The 14,181-nt window shown below is 47.8% G+C and overlaps 1 protein-coding gene across 2 annotated transcripts; it reads left to right on the plus strand.

Moving 5' to 3' along the window:
• Positions 1-169: 169 nt before the first annotated feature.
• On the plus strand, positions 170-14,119 carry THAP8 (THAP domain containing 8). 2 transcript variants are annotated; one of them, XM_040253057.1, is made up of 4 exons: positions 170-394; positions 11,538-11,730; positions 11,842-12,198; positions 13,530-14,119. In XM_040253057.1, the coding sequence occupies exons 1-4, from the start codon at positions 312-314 to the stop codon at positions 13,668-13,670; spliced, it is 774 nt and encodes a 257-aa protein (XP_040108991.1). In that variant the 5' UTR covers positions 170-311; the 3' UTR covers positions 13,671-14,119. The 2 variants fall into 2 exon arrangements, with proteins under 2 accessions (XP_040108991.1, XP_040108992.1); XM_040253058.1 differs by having other exon boundaries at positions 11,842-12,167; positions 13,454-14,119.
• Positions 14,120-14,181: the final 62 nt, after the last annotated feature.

A 14,181-nucleotide genomic window follows, 5' to 3' on the forward strand; every position in this document is an offset into this window, starting at 1 on the left:
GGTGGACCGGAAAAAAGGCTGAAGAGTTTGCGCAGACTCAGAAAGGTCTTGACGCCACCTCTTCCCAAACACGTGATGAAGTCCCGCGTCTCAGAGCCGGTTTTGCTTTATCCACTTGCCACGTGATGTGGCAACGCCGTCTGGCGCGTAATACGCAGGCGCAGCTTTCCTTCCCTCCGCATGTGACGAGAACCCAAGGGCCGTCACGTGAGGCAGGCGGCAAGCGCGCAGGTGGGGCGGGGTTCGGCGGCGCCTGGTGAGGATCAAAGTGCGGCTGCAGGCCGGGCAAAACCCAGCTGGGCTGGACAGCCATGCCCAAGTACTGCCGGGCCCCGAACTGCTCCAACACCGCGGGCCAGCTGGGCGCGGACAACCGCCCTGTGAGCTTCTACAAGTGAGCGCCAGCGAGGGGCGGGGCTTAGAGGGAGGCGGGGGCCAAGGGCGGGGCAATGTGGGGCGGGGCCCGAGGATAAATGCAGCGGCGCCGGGCTTCTGGTCCAGGTTGCAGGTATTGGAAGCAGGGTTAGCTGGCTGAAGGGACCATGTTCCCCGCGTTTCACTTGCAGTAAACACGGTACATGTAAACGTGCAAAGGTATGATACAGCAGGGATAGACGATTAACTGCAGGTAGTGAACGAGGCGAACGGAGGAAAGGGAGGGCTGTGTAAAGGAGTGAGGTTGGTCCAGGCTCAGAAAGAGCTTACAGTTGCCCACTCGCCATCCCCACGAACTTGAGGCATCTCAAACTCAAAACATCCGAAATCGACCTCCCGACTCTCCCAGAACTTCCCATTAAGCTTTCCTATCTAATAGCTTTCCATCTTTTACTCTCTTTCAGGCTAGAAATGCTTAGAACCAACTTTACTTTTTTCTCACACCTGAGAAAGTAAAACAGCTTGAATTTTTAAAACAAAACAAACTCCAAAAAACCTGCCTTCTAATTTATTTAGGTGGGATAACAGAGATGGGAAAAACTGGCTTAAGAGTTAATAGGAAAAAAATTTTCTTAGGGACGTGCTGCAGATGTGAAGTAGCAAGACTTCCCTTCTTTAAGCGGCTACTGCTTTTTTACTAGGAAGATTTGTTCTCTAAAATGATAGGCTATCACAAACTTTGCTGTTTGAAATTACAACAGTAGGAATGAAACTTCTTACTTAAGGCCTGGAGAAGTTAGGTCGCTGTGACAGAAGCAGCCTTGATTTACAGTCCAGGTTCAGAGCTTCAGGTAAGGGGTTTCTGGACACAGTAGTTCACATCTATGCAAACTATATTGCTTCCAAGGAGACAGGCCCTGGGCCCACTTTGCAATCCAGGTCTGATATTGATCCATTTACTCACAGTTCTGCTCTGCTTTGATCTTATCCAAACACTGTTTCACTTACATTTCATCTAAACTTTACCCATCCCCCAAACCCCAATAATGATGCTTCCCAGGTGGCGCGTGGCGCTAGTGGTAAAGAACCCAACTGTCAATGCAGGATATGTAAGAGACCTGGGTCAGGAAGATCCCCTGGAGGAGGGCACCGCAGTCCACTCCTGTATTCTTGCCTGGAGAATCCCATGGACAGAGGAGGCTGGCAGGCTACAGTCCATAGCATCACAGAGTTGGACATGACTGAAGCGACTTAGCATGCAAACCCCGATAATAATTATTTTCCTCTGTTTGGTGAAATTCCCCACAGTACTTCTGGTGTGCAGTTCACTTATTGCCATGGTAAATAAACCTGACTTTATTAGACTCCAGGTTTGTCCCTGGTGGCCTTAGTCTAAATGGGCCAGGACACATTCCTCATCTGGTCCATCAGCAAATCCTGTTGGCATTCCCTTTTTAAAAAAAAATTTTTTTTTTAATTTATTTTTGGCTGCACTGGGCCTTCCTTCATTGCTGCACACAGGCTTTCTCTACTTGAGGTGAGTGGGGGCTACTCTCTAGTTGTGGTACCCAGGCTTCTCGTTGTGGTGGCTTCTTTTGTTAGAGAGCGCGGGTGCCAGGGTGTGGGGGCTTTAGTAGTTGCATGAGTGTGCTCAGTAGTTGTGGTCCACAGGCTTAGTTGCCCTGAAGCACGTGGAATCTTCCTGGACCAGGTGTTGAACCCATGTCCTCTGCATTGGCAAGTGGATTCTTAACCACTAACCACCAGGGAAGTCCAGGCTCTTCCTTTAAAGTCTATCCAAAATTGACCACTTCTGTCCCCCATCTTTGCCCTGACCCTGCCATTGGCCACCTCCTGACTGCACTATTTTAGTAGGCTCTCCATTTGACAAGCTGCTCCCACAGTCTGTTTTCCACGTGCAGTCACAGGGGACTGGTAACCCCCTGAGTCAGATCAGGGCTTAGATGCCTCCCCGGCTCTCACCTGACTGTATAAAAGACAAGAAGGTGAGGCTGGAGCAGGCAGAAAGCAGGCCCACGAAGCCCTACAGGCACTGGATCCCCAGTGTCTGGCCTTATCTCCTTTCTCCTGCCCCTTACTCACTCCATGCCAGTGTCCCTGCCTGTTTGATGTTCTTCTAGCATGCCAGGCACTTTGTTGCCCCAGGGCCTTTGCACAGAAAGTTTTTCTCTTTATGACCACTACTCTGTAAAATGATAACCCTCTCCCAGTACGTACATATTTTCTTTACTCACTTCCTGCTTTATTTTTCCCTTTAACCTTAACACTATCTGGCATACCACATGTTTAATACTGGGTTGGCCAAAAAGTTCATTTGGGTTTTTCCACAAGATTGTATAGAAAAAGCCAAACTAACTTTTTGGGCAACCAAATATATCCGTTCATTGTCTCCTCCATTAAAATGTCAGCTTCTTGAAGGCAGGGATTTTTGTCTGTCTTATTCCCTGTTGTGTCGCTATCACCTTGAACAGTGCCTGGCACATAGTGGGTGCTCAGTAAATATTTGTTGGGTTAATTAGGTGAATGTGTCTCATATGAGCTTCCCAGGAAACCTAGAACTCCACATCCCAGCTATCCTTTGAGGGACCCTGTTTCAGGGTAGGAGGAGAGTAGAGTGGTCTTTGGAACTGAATCAATATGTCCAGACTTGCTTTTTAAAATGTATCATTCTGACTTGTATATGCGTGCTAAGTTGCTTCAGTTGTGTCAGACTCTTGTGACCTTATGGACTGTAGCCTGCCAGGCTCCTCTGTCCATGGGATTCTCCAGGCAAGAATACCGGAGTGGGTTGTGTGCCCTCCTCCAGAGGATCTTCCTGACCCAGGGCCCAGTCCACATCTCTTATGTCTCTTGCATTGGCAGGTGGGCTCTTTACCACTGGTGCCACTTGACACCATTTATTAATTCAGGAACTTTGAGAGTCTCCTGTAGTGAGCAAGCCCCTGCTGGACACAAGGGACGCTGACACATCTTGTTCCTGCCCTGACAGAGCTCATGGAAAGGTGCAGAGTCAGTCACTGATGAACTGAGGACACAAATTGATCCTCTTTTCTTCAGCACCACTGCCCCCAGTTCAGTTCAGTTCAGTCGCTCAGTCGTGTCTGACTCTTTGCGACCCCATGAATCACAGCACGCCAGGCCTCCCTGCCCATCACCAACTCCCAGAGTCCACCCAAACTCAGGTCCATCGAGTCGGTGATGCCATCCAGCCATCTCATCCTCTGTCGTCCCTTTCTCCTCCTGCCCCCAATCCCTCCCAGCATCAGGGTCTTTTCCAATGAGTCAACTCTTCACATGAGGTGGCCAAAGTATTGGAGTTTCAGCTTCAGCATCAGTCCTTCCAATGAACACTCAGGGCTGATCTCCTTTAGGATGGACTGGTTGGATCTCCTTGCAGTCTAAGGGACTCTCAGGAGTCTTCTCCAACTCCAACACAGTTCAAAAGCATCAATTCTTCGGTGCTTAGCTTTCTTCACAGTCCAACTCTCACATCCATACATGACCACTGGAAAAACCGTAGCCTTGACTAGATGGACCTTTGTTGGCAAAGTAATGTCTCTGCTTTTGAATATGCTATCTAGGTTGGTCATAACTTTCCTTCCAAGGAGTAAGCGTCTTTTAATTTCATGGCTGCAGTCACCATCTGCAGTGATTTTGGAGCCCAAAAAAATAAAGTCTGACACTGTTTCCACTGTTTCCCCATCTATTTCCCATGAAGTGATAGGACCAGATGCCATGATCTTAGATTTCTGAATGTTGAGCTTTAAGCCAACTTTTTTACTCTCCTCTTTCACTTTCATCAAGAGGCTCTTTAGTTCCTCTTCACTTTCTGCCGTAAGGGTGGTGTCATCTACATAGCTCAGGTTATTTATATTTCTCCTGGCAATCTTGATTCCAGCTTGTGCTTCTTCCAGCCCCCAGTCTATACAATTAATCCATGCTTTAACTCTACCCTCTGACACTCCCCATCCTGCAACAATCACAACAAAACCCCTAACTCTTTGGAAATACAGTTACAAATGCCAATGACAGAATCCTCACTAAACTATTAGGAAATAAAGAAAGGAAAAAAACCCACCACGTTCCCAGTCTGACTACTTCTTATCACCTCTGCTATCACAGTGTAGTCCAGGCTGTCATTCTCTTTTAAGATTTTTTTTTAATGTGGACCATTGTAGTCTTTATTGAATTTATTACAATATTGCTTCTGTTTTGTTTTTTGACCATGAGGCATGTGGGATCTTAGCTCAGCTCCCTGACCGAGGATCACACCCAAGCCCCTTGGATTAGAAGGCGAAGTCTCAACCATTGGACCACCAGGGAAGTCCCTGTCATTGTCTCCTAATGAGATGCTGTTATAGTTGCTTGCTGATCTCCCTACTTCCACTCTTGCTTCCCTTACAGCAACAACAGTAATAACTTATTTAGAGAGCACTTACTGTAGGCCAGGTACTGTTCCAAGCTCTTCACACACAATAATGACTACACAGCAGCCAGGTGGTCATATAAAAATCACTCCAGGGAATTCCCTGGTGGTCCACTGGTTAGTACTCCACCCTTTCACTGCCAAGGGCCTGGATTCAACCCCTGCTGGGAGAATTAAGATCCCACAAGCCACTTGGTGTGTGTGTGTGGGGGGGAATCAGTTCACATCTGTGTTGTTGAAATCTCCACCAATGGCTGCCAGGCTGTTCCTCACACAGGCTGACCCATTCCCACCTCAAGGCCCAACCCTGAATCACTGTTGCAGAAGCCATTTAGCTAAGAGTTTGATGAGAAGTAGGCTCCAAAGTAGATTCCAGAGGGCATGGATGCTAGAAGGAACAAGGTGAAACAATGAGCAAAGTACTGGGAAATAACTTGAAATTCCTGCCAGGGTGCCAAAGGAAACATTTCATTAGTTGTGTTTTAGAACCTTTTAGCACACAGAAACAAATGACAGTCATCTCATGGGGGTGGGTGTCTATGGGGTGTCTATCAGGTATGGATTGCTCCTGTATGGCAGTTAACAAAGTCCTGAAATAGTAGTGGCTTAACCAAATTATGAGGTCTGTAGGAATCAATCTGGCCAAGTTATGCTACAATAACAAACTCACCGAAACTCAATAGCTTATGGCAACAAAGGTTTATTTCTCACTCAGACTAATGTCCTTGGCAGGCCATTGATGGCATTTCTCTACTGTATCTTAATTAGGGGCTCAGGCTGGAGGAGCTGCCCTTAGGTGGAATGTTGCCGATCTTGTGGGAGGGGAAAAAAAAAAGTGGGGAGAAGTCACCCAGTGGCTCCTGGTAACTTGTGTACTTTGAAGTGGCCCATGTCACTTTTAACTGCTTTCACAAGTCTATAGCAAGCATCAGGTCAGTGGAGTGGAAATGTGTCTCTGTGTGGGGAATGGTAGCAAATGTTTTGAACAATAATTCAGTGTACGCAAGGTTTGTTTTCTTTCATATAAAGCAAGTACGTAGGTTGGCAGACCAGCACTGATGTGGCAGCTCCATAATCATTGGGGATGAAGGTCCTGTCTTTCATATCCATCCTCCAGCTGCCACGTGCCCCAACCATCATGCCCTACCATTTCTGGTAGGGAGAAAAGGGAAAGGAGGAAGAGTAAAAGGGACTCAACTCTAAACTAAGCTGGTCCACTTCACAAAGCCTTCCCAGAAATCCCACCCAGTGATTCTTCATCATTGGGCATTGCAACTGCAAAGGATGCTGGGAAATGTAGTCTTTTTGATAGACCTTTAACCACCCTGATGACATTTTGAATTATGTTAGTAAGGTAAAAAAGAACTAGCAGTGCTCTAGATAGAATGGCTAACAAGACTAAAATATTTCTACATATAAAAAAAGATTGGCTGTCCACTTAAGGTAGATTTTTAGAGAGGGACATTTCCTATTATAGATGTTGCTATCTAGAGAGAACAAAAGAGAATAAAAATAAGACCAAATTAGGAAGGGGTTTTTAAATGATATTCCTTTCCTCCTTTGCCCCTTGAGCTGCTTCTGATTCCACTTGAGGTTGCTTCCACATTTAAGGTACCATCTCAGATGTCTCACCCAACATGGAAATATTCATTCGCCAGGACTTAATTGCATGGCCCCACTATGGCAAAGAAACCCAGGAAACAGTCATTTCACAGGGCACATTATGGCCTCAAAAAAGTTGGAGTTTGTTAGTAAGGAAGAAGCAGAGAGGGGATATGGAATAATCCTTTGGCAGTCTCTGCCCAGGAGCAGGTAGGTTGTGCTATTACAGAGTTATTTCATGTCCAGGCAGAATGAGGCTGGGGAGAGCAGCTGGATCTCAGATGGGGGCTGAGGGAAGTGCAGCAGCAGAGTTCCTGGCTCTGTGCCCTGGGGTTCTTCTCTTTGGCTGCCATCACTCCCCTCTGAGTCAGCCCTCAGTTCTCTTTGACCAGCTACCCGCCACTGTCTGCCCTTTGCCTGAGGAGTCTTGCTCTGCACCCCACCACCAACCTCTGTCCAGCCCACAGGTGGCCTCTTTAACTTCTTATGTGGCTTTCCCAGTGTTTCTTTACACAAATACAGTATATGTTGGTTAGTTTCCTGTGGCTGCTGTTTCAAACTGCTGGTGGCTTAAAACAATAGGAATTATGCTATCACAATCCAGGTTGGTTTTACTGGGCCAAAATCAAGGTGTCAGCAGGGTTGCATTCCCCAGGAGGCTCTAGGAGAAAATCTGTTTCTCAGTCTTCCAGTTTCTGGTATCCACAGGCATTTCTTGGCTTGTGGCCACATCACCGCAGTCTCTGCCTCTGTGGTGACATTGCCTTCTCCTCTTTTGTCTGTGGTAATAATAAATTCTTTCACTTCCCTCTTAGAATACTTGCAGGACTTCCCTGGCAGTCCAGTGGTTAAGATTCTGTGCTTCCACTACAGGGGACCAGGGGTTCGATCCCTAGTCAGGGAACTAAGATCCCGCATGCCATGTGGTATGCCAAAAAATTAAAAACAAAAAACAAACTTGTGATTGCATGGAGGACCAACCGGGATGATCTCCGATAATTTCCCCATCTCAGGATCCTTAATCACACCTTTTGTTATGAAATGCAGTATTCACAGCACCCAGGATTGGGACAGGGATGTCTTCTGTGGGACTATTATTCAGCCTACCACAATTATGAAAGGTGGTGTACTCCATTTGGAACCTTTTTTCACATAATATATGCCTAAAAATAGCATGTCAGTTCATACAGTGCCTCCAACTTATTTTAGAGCTCATAGTGTTCTTTTGTGTGCATGTGTTTATTTATCTTGTCTCCTATGGATGGTACTGTCCCCTACTTTCTAACACTCCTTCCTCTTCCTTTTTAAGAAAGAGGGTACAGACCTTATAGCCCTCAGCCTGTTAAGATATCCAGGTGTTTTTTATGGTTAACTCCTATGTATGGAATTGAGACTGATTTTCCATTTTCAATTGTGATTTAAAGATACCTAAAAGCTTCTCTTATAGGTATCTTTGTTTAATACTTAAAGTTGGTCAATTTTTAAAAAAACTTGTCATTTTGTATTGGGGTGTCACCAATTAACAATGTTGCGATTGTTTCAGGTGAACAGCTAAGGGACTCAGTCATACCTATCCACGTATCCATCCTCCCCCAAACTCCCCCTCTCATTCAGGCTGCCACATAACATTGAGCAGAGTTGCCTGTGCTATGCATTAGATTCTTGTTGGTTATCCATTTTAAATACAGCAGTGTGTACAGGCAACCATAAGTTCATTCTCTTTCTGTTTTGTGAGTAAGTTCATTTTGTATCATTTCTTTTTAGATTCCACATATAAGGGATGTCATATGATATTTCTCCTCTAACTTATAAAATTGCTCAGTTTTAAGAAAAATATTAAGTAAATAATGTCACCTTGTGGAAGACTTTGTGAAGGGGGCATGTGGATAACTATTAGTTATCTAATGCTTCATAACATTTAGCAGCTTAAAATAAACCTTTTGTTTTAAACCTCACAATTTCTGGCAGCTGCCACAGGATCAGCTGGCCAGAGCTTAATGGTGCCAACAAAGGTCCGTCTAGTCAAGGCTATGGTTTTTCCAGTGGTCATGCATGGATGTGAGAGTTGGACTGTGAAGAAAGCTGAGCGCCGAAGAATTGATGCTTTTGAACTGTGGTGATGGAGAAGACTCTTGAGAGTCCCTTGGACTGCAAGGAGATCCAACCAGTCCATCCTAAAGAAGATCAGTCCTGGGTGTTCATTGGAAGGACTGATGCTGAAGCTGAAACTCCAATACGCTGACCACCTGATGCGAAGAGCTGACTCATTGGAAAAAACCCTGATGCTGGGAAAGATTGAGGGCAGGAGGAGAAAGGGACGACAGAGGATGAGATGGTTGGATGGCATCACGGACTCAATGGGCAATATTAGAGTAGTTAGCCTATCTCTTCTCCAGCAGATCTTCCCAACCTAGGAATCCAACCAGGGTCTCCTGCATTGCAGGTGGATTCTTTACCAACTGAGCTATCAGGGAAGCCCGAATAATCATTAGGGATTTGATTTAGGTCATACTGGAATGGCCTAGTGGTTTTCCCTACTTTCTTCATTTAAGTCTTAATTTTGCAATCAGGGGCTCATGATCAAGCCACAGTCAGCTCCCAGTCTTGTTTCTGCTGACTGTATAGAGTTTTCCATCTTCAGCTGCAAAGAATATAATCAGTCTGATTTCAGCATTGACTATCCAGTGATGTCCATGTCTAGAGTCATCTCTTGTGTTGTTAGAAGAGGGTGTTTGCTATGACCAGTGGCAAAACTCTGTTAGCCTTTGCCCTGCTTCATTTTGTACTCCAAAGTCAAACTTGCCTGTTATTCCAGGTATCTCTTGACTTCCTACTTTTGCATTCCATTCCCCTATGATGAAAAGGACATCTTTTTTTATGTTGGTTCTAGAAAGTATTGTGGAATCATACAGTATTAGGACTTTTTTGTGACTGGTTTATTTCATGGCAACCCACTCCAGTATTCTTGCCTGGAGAATCCCATGGACGGAGGAGCCTGGTAGGTTACAGTCCACGGGGTAGCAAAGAGTTGGACACGACTGAGCGACTTCACCTCACCTCACCTTATTTCACTTACCGTAATGTACTCAAGGTTCGTCCATGTTATATAGCATGTGTCAGAATTTCTTTCCTTTTTTTTGGCTGCACTGCCCAGCATGTTCCCTGACTAGAGATAGAACCCATGCCCCGTGCAGTGGAAGCATAGAGTCTTAACCACTGGACTACCAGGAAAGTCCCAGAATTTCTTTCTTTTTTAAGGCTGAGTAATAGTCCATTGTGTATGTGTGTGTATTGTATATATATATATTGTGTATGTATATGTGTGTGTGTATATATATATATTCCACCTTTTGTTAATATATTCATTTGTTGATGGACCCTTGGGTTTCTTCTACCTCCTGGCTATTGTAAATAATGCTGTTATGAACATGAGTGTGCAAATATCTCTTTGAGACTCTGCTCTGAAGTTTATTTTGGGGGGTCTATATCCAGAAGTGGGATTTGGATCATATGGTAATACTGTTTGCAGTTTTTTGAGGAACTACCATACTGCTTTTCATAGAGGCTTTTCCATTTTACATTCCCACCAATACCACACAGGGTTCCAGATTCTGCATGTCCTTGTCAATACTTGTTATTTTCTTTCTTTTTTTTTTTAATATAGTGGTTATTCTAATGGTTATGAGGCAATATCTTGTGGTTTCAATTGGCATCTTCCTAATGATAAATGATATTGAACATCTTTCATATGCTGGTTGCCATTTGTATCTTCTTTAGAGTCTATTCAAGCCCTTTGCCCATTTTTTAATCAGTTAATTTTTTGTTGTTTAAAAACTTTTTGACATGTTTTCAAGCATACACGAAAAATAGTGTTATTTAAATGAATCCTCATGAATCTATCACTCAGTTACACCAGTAGTCAACATTTCACTAATCTTTTTCTTCCACTTTCCTCCCACGTACATCTTTAATGCAGTATTTTAAAGTAAATTCCAGTCTTTTATTCATAAATATTTCAGAATATTTTTCCAACAGATGACTATTTTAGAAGCTTAAATCAGTGTAATGATCACACCTAGCAAAATTAACTTCTTACAATTATCTAATAACCAATTCATGTTCAATTTCCCCCAACTGGATTAAAATCTTTTTACAGAATGGTTGGTTGCAGAGGAAGCCCAGATCTGCCTTTGTGTTGATGTTTCTTAAATACCCTTTAATCTATAGCCCCACCCTCAGCCCCATGAATACAGGATCTCCCACATTCTAGATTAGTCCAAGAAGGCAATGGCAACCCACTCCACTACTCTTGCCTGGAAAATCCCATGGGCAGAGGAGCCTGGTAGGCTGCAGTCCATGGGGTCTCGAAGAGTCGGACACGACTGAGCGACTTCACTTGCCCTTTTTACAGTGGGGAGGGGATAGTGGCTATGGAAGAGAGACCAGGAAGGAGACTGGAGGCTTTGGGGGATAGACAACGGATTGTGGGAGAGGTGGGCTGATGCTGGGTGTTTAAAAGATGAAAGTGAAAGTGGCTTAGTTGTGTCTCTTAGACTCTTTGTGACCCCGTGAACTATATAGTCCATGGAATTCTTCAGGCCAGAATAGTGCAGTGGGTAGCCTTTCCCTTCTCCAGGGGATCTTCCCAACCCAGGGATTGAACCCAGGTCTGCCACATTGCAGGTGGATTCTTTACCAGCTGAACCAGGAGATGGAGCCAAAAAATTAGATATGGGTAGAGGCAGAGGTGGGCTTCCTTAGTGATTCAGATGATAAAGAATCTGGAAACCCAGGTTCCATCTCTGGGTGGGGAAGATCCCTAGAGGAGGGTATGGCTACCTACTCCAGTATTCTTGCCTGGAGAATCCCATGGACAGAGGAGCCTGGTAGGCTACAGTCCATGCGGCTGCAGAGTCGGACAGGACTGAGCGACTAACACACACACACAGGACTGAGCAACTAACACACACACAACTTGGTTGGGAGGCATGGCCAGACTCTGGCCCAGGGGAGGCAGAGGTTTGGCACTCAAGGCTCTCTGGGTGTGCGCGTGCTGGCGGTCGCCGTGGGGCGGGAGTTGGACCTAACAACCCTGACCTCGCTCCCCTGGCAGGTTCCCGCTGAAGGATGGCCCCCGGCTGCAGGCCTGGCTGAGGCACATGGGCCGTGAGCACTGGGTGCCCAGCTGCCACCAGCACTTGTGCAGCGAGCACTTCGCCCCCTCTTGCTTCCAGTGGCGCTGGGGCGTGCGCTACCTGCGACCCGACGCCGTGCCCTCCATCTTCTCCCGAGCGCCGCCCTCCCAGGTGAGCTGGGGAAGCCCTGTAGCTGGAATCGGATCCCCAGCCCTCCCCGCCTGAGGAGTTTTCTCTTGGAGTCTGGCCGTTATGTCTCCCACCCCGCGCCTTGTCTTCCAGAGGCAGCAGAGTGCCCGAAGCACGGAGAAACCCATCATGGCTCCGCCTCTGCCGGCGACCCCATCCTTGGCCCCTGGGCCCGTACAGCTCTTGGTGCTGGGGCCAGCCTCCGGGGCCCCCGAGGCTCCAGCCACCGTGTTCCTGACGCCCCTGTCGCTTCAGCCGGCACCCGCGGGGCCGCGCCCTGGAGCATCGGCCCAGCAACCCCGGGCCGGGCTGGGCGCGGCGCTGGGCGCGCTGCAGCGGCGGGTGCGGAGGCTCCAGCGGCGCCACGAGCGGCACCAGGCGCGGCTGCGGGCCCTGGAACAGCTAGCGCGGCAGCTGCAGGCGCGGGTGCACTGCGGCCGGCTGTGTGCGGTGAGTGCCCCGCCTGGCTCACACAGCCCCAGTGTTTCCGTCTCGAGTGCAGAGTTGAAAAGTCACAACATTTCACCCAGGTTTCCAAATTGCTGCCGTGAAAAAAAATCAATCTGGCAATGCTAAGCAACTATGGGTGGGAGCTGAGTAGTGGCTGCTCCCTTTATTAATAATACTTAAGCACCCCTATTCTCTTCTAGGGGGTTCCCCAAGTGGCACTAGAGGTAAAGAACCTGCCTGCCAATCCAGGTGAAGCAAGAGACGTGGGTTGGATCCCTGGGTCAGGAAAATCCCCTAGAGGAGGGGACAGCAACACATTCCATTATTCTTGCCTGGAGAATCCCATGGCCAAAGCAGAGTTTCCCAGAGTTTACTGCTGGGAATTTTCTGGGGTGGGAAGTGGAGAGGATCATGTTTTTAAAAATCAAAAATTGGCCAGGCCTTTTTCCTCCTTAAAACCCCAGGGGCAAACTTGAGGTCCCGGGGCTCTTGTTCCTGCTTGGAAAAGGGAGGTGGGGAGGAGTTTCCGAAAGCCCCTGAGGTGCCTCTGTAGCTGAGGTGCCCTCACCTGACAGCCAGTGGGGTGGACCTGGCCCACAGATACCATTTGTCTGGGCTCAGTGATGCTTTAACATATTTTCTGGCCTTTCCCGAAGGCTCCGCAAATCTAGCAGGACTGGGTTCACATCCCCAGACGGTAGCAGTCAGCTGGAGCTGCAGTGGCCGTCCCTGGAGGCTCTGTTTGAGACTGGCCTGAACCAGGCGTGCACCGGCCGGACATGCTGGGGGGGGGGGAGGGGAGAGGGACGAGCACAGAACTCAGACTCGGGCCTAAGGCTCTCCATGGAGCCTGCCAGGGTCCCTGGGCTGACGCTGTGTCTCTCCCTGCCTCCCCTGCCCCTCTGCCATCCCTGTTTCTCAATCTCTTCTTCTCTCTCCCACATTCATCTTTGTCTTTCTGCCCCCCAATCTCTCTGTCATCCCATTTGTCTCCCCATTTCCCCGTGTCTCTTCATCTGCCTCTTTGTCTGTCCCCCATACCCCTGTCCCTGTCTCTCTCCCTGCATTTCTCCCACCGCCCGTATCTGTCTCTCCATGTCTCTGTCCCCCTCATCTCTGTCCCTGTTTTCCCATACCGCCTCATTCCCTCCTGAATGTCTCTCGTGGTCTCACCTCTCTCTCTGCCCATGTCTCTGTCTCCTGACCCCCCTCCCCTCTCAACCTCCCTGTTCCTCATGGTTTCTCCCCCTGCCCCCACTTCTTCCCTCCTCCCCTCCTCTTACTTCCCTGTGTCCTCCACCTCTACTACTTCTTTCCCTGGGATGGCCCAGCTCCCTCGACCTGAGGAATCCCAAGCCTTCACCATCATCTGTGGAGGGCCTGACATTGCTGTGGTCCTTGCCGATGGTCCTGCACCTCCCACGCTGGACGCCAAGCCTGAGCTCCTGGACACTCAGACTCCCAGTGCATAAGGACCAGGACAGATAATGTCGTGGGAAGGATGACAGAAGACAGAGGAAGAGAGACACAGCACACACAGGCCTGGCCCGCATGCCTGGGGCATAGCACTGCCTCCCTCAAAGGCCTGGCTCCCACCACCTCCTCCTAGGAACCCCTTGAACTTTAGGGCCGACCTGGGCCCAAGACCTCTGTCAGCAGTGATGACCCTGGGTACCAGGTCCCAAACCCACCTTCAATCTTTGTGGTCAGTAAAATATTCTCAGAGCAGGACAAGCATTGTTTGCTTGGGGAGAGTTGTAACTGGTGCTGAAGCCCCTCATACCCTTTCCCAAGACTGGTGCCAAGCTGGGGATACAGCAGTGAACACAGCTGACAAAAGTCCTGTCCTCATGGTGCTCCAATTCTGCTTGAGTAGAAGATGAAATAGTGAACTAATAAACAATATAATTTCAGACTGTGATAAGTGCTATAAAGACTGAATGAAAATATAATGGGCTGCAGCGAGGCAGTGGTGGGGGGGTG

The sequence above is a fragment of the Oryx dammah genome, unplaced genomic scaffold, assembly GCF_014754425.2.
Source record: "Oryx dammah isolate SB20612 unplaced genomic scaffold, SCBI_Odam_1.1 HiC_scaffold_13, whole genome shotgun sequence".
In the NCBI taxonomy this organism is placed as follows: Eukaryota; Metazoa; Chordata; class Mammalia; order Artiodactyla; family Bovidae; genus Oryx; species Oryx dammah.

Bases quoted from the DNA above. Each gene is read 5' to 3' on its own strand.
- THAP8 (XM_040253058.1), top strand. From the start codon at position 312: ATGCCCAAGTACTGCCGGGCCCCGAACTGCTCCAACACCGCGGGCCAG. The intron at 395-11,537 runs GTGAGCGCCAGC...CTCCCCTGGCAG, and splicing joins CGCCCTGTGAGCTTCTACAA to GTTCCCGCTGAAGGATGGCC. The intron at 11,731-11,841 runs GTGAGCTGGGGA...CTTGTCTTCCAG, and splicing joins CCCGAGCGCCGCCCTCCCAG to AGGCAGCAGAGTGCCCGAAG.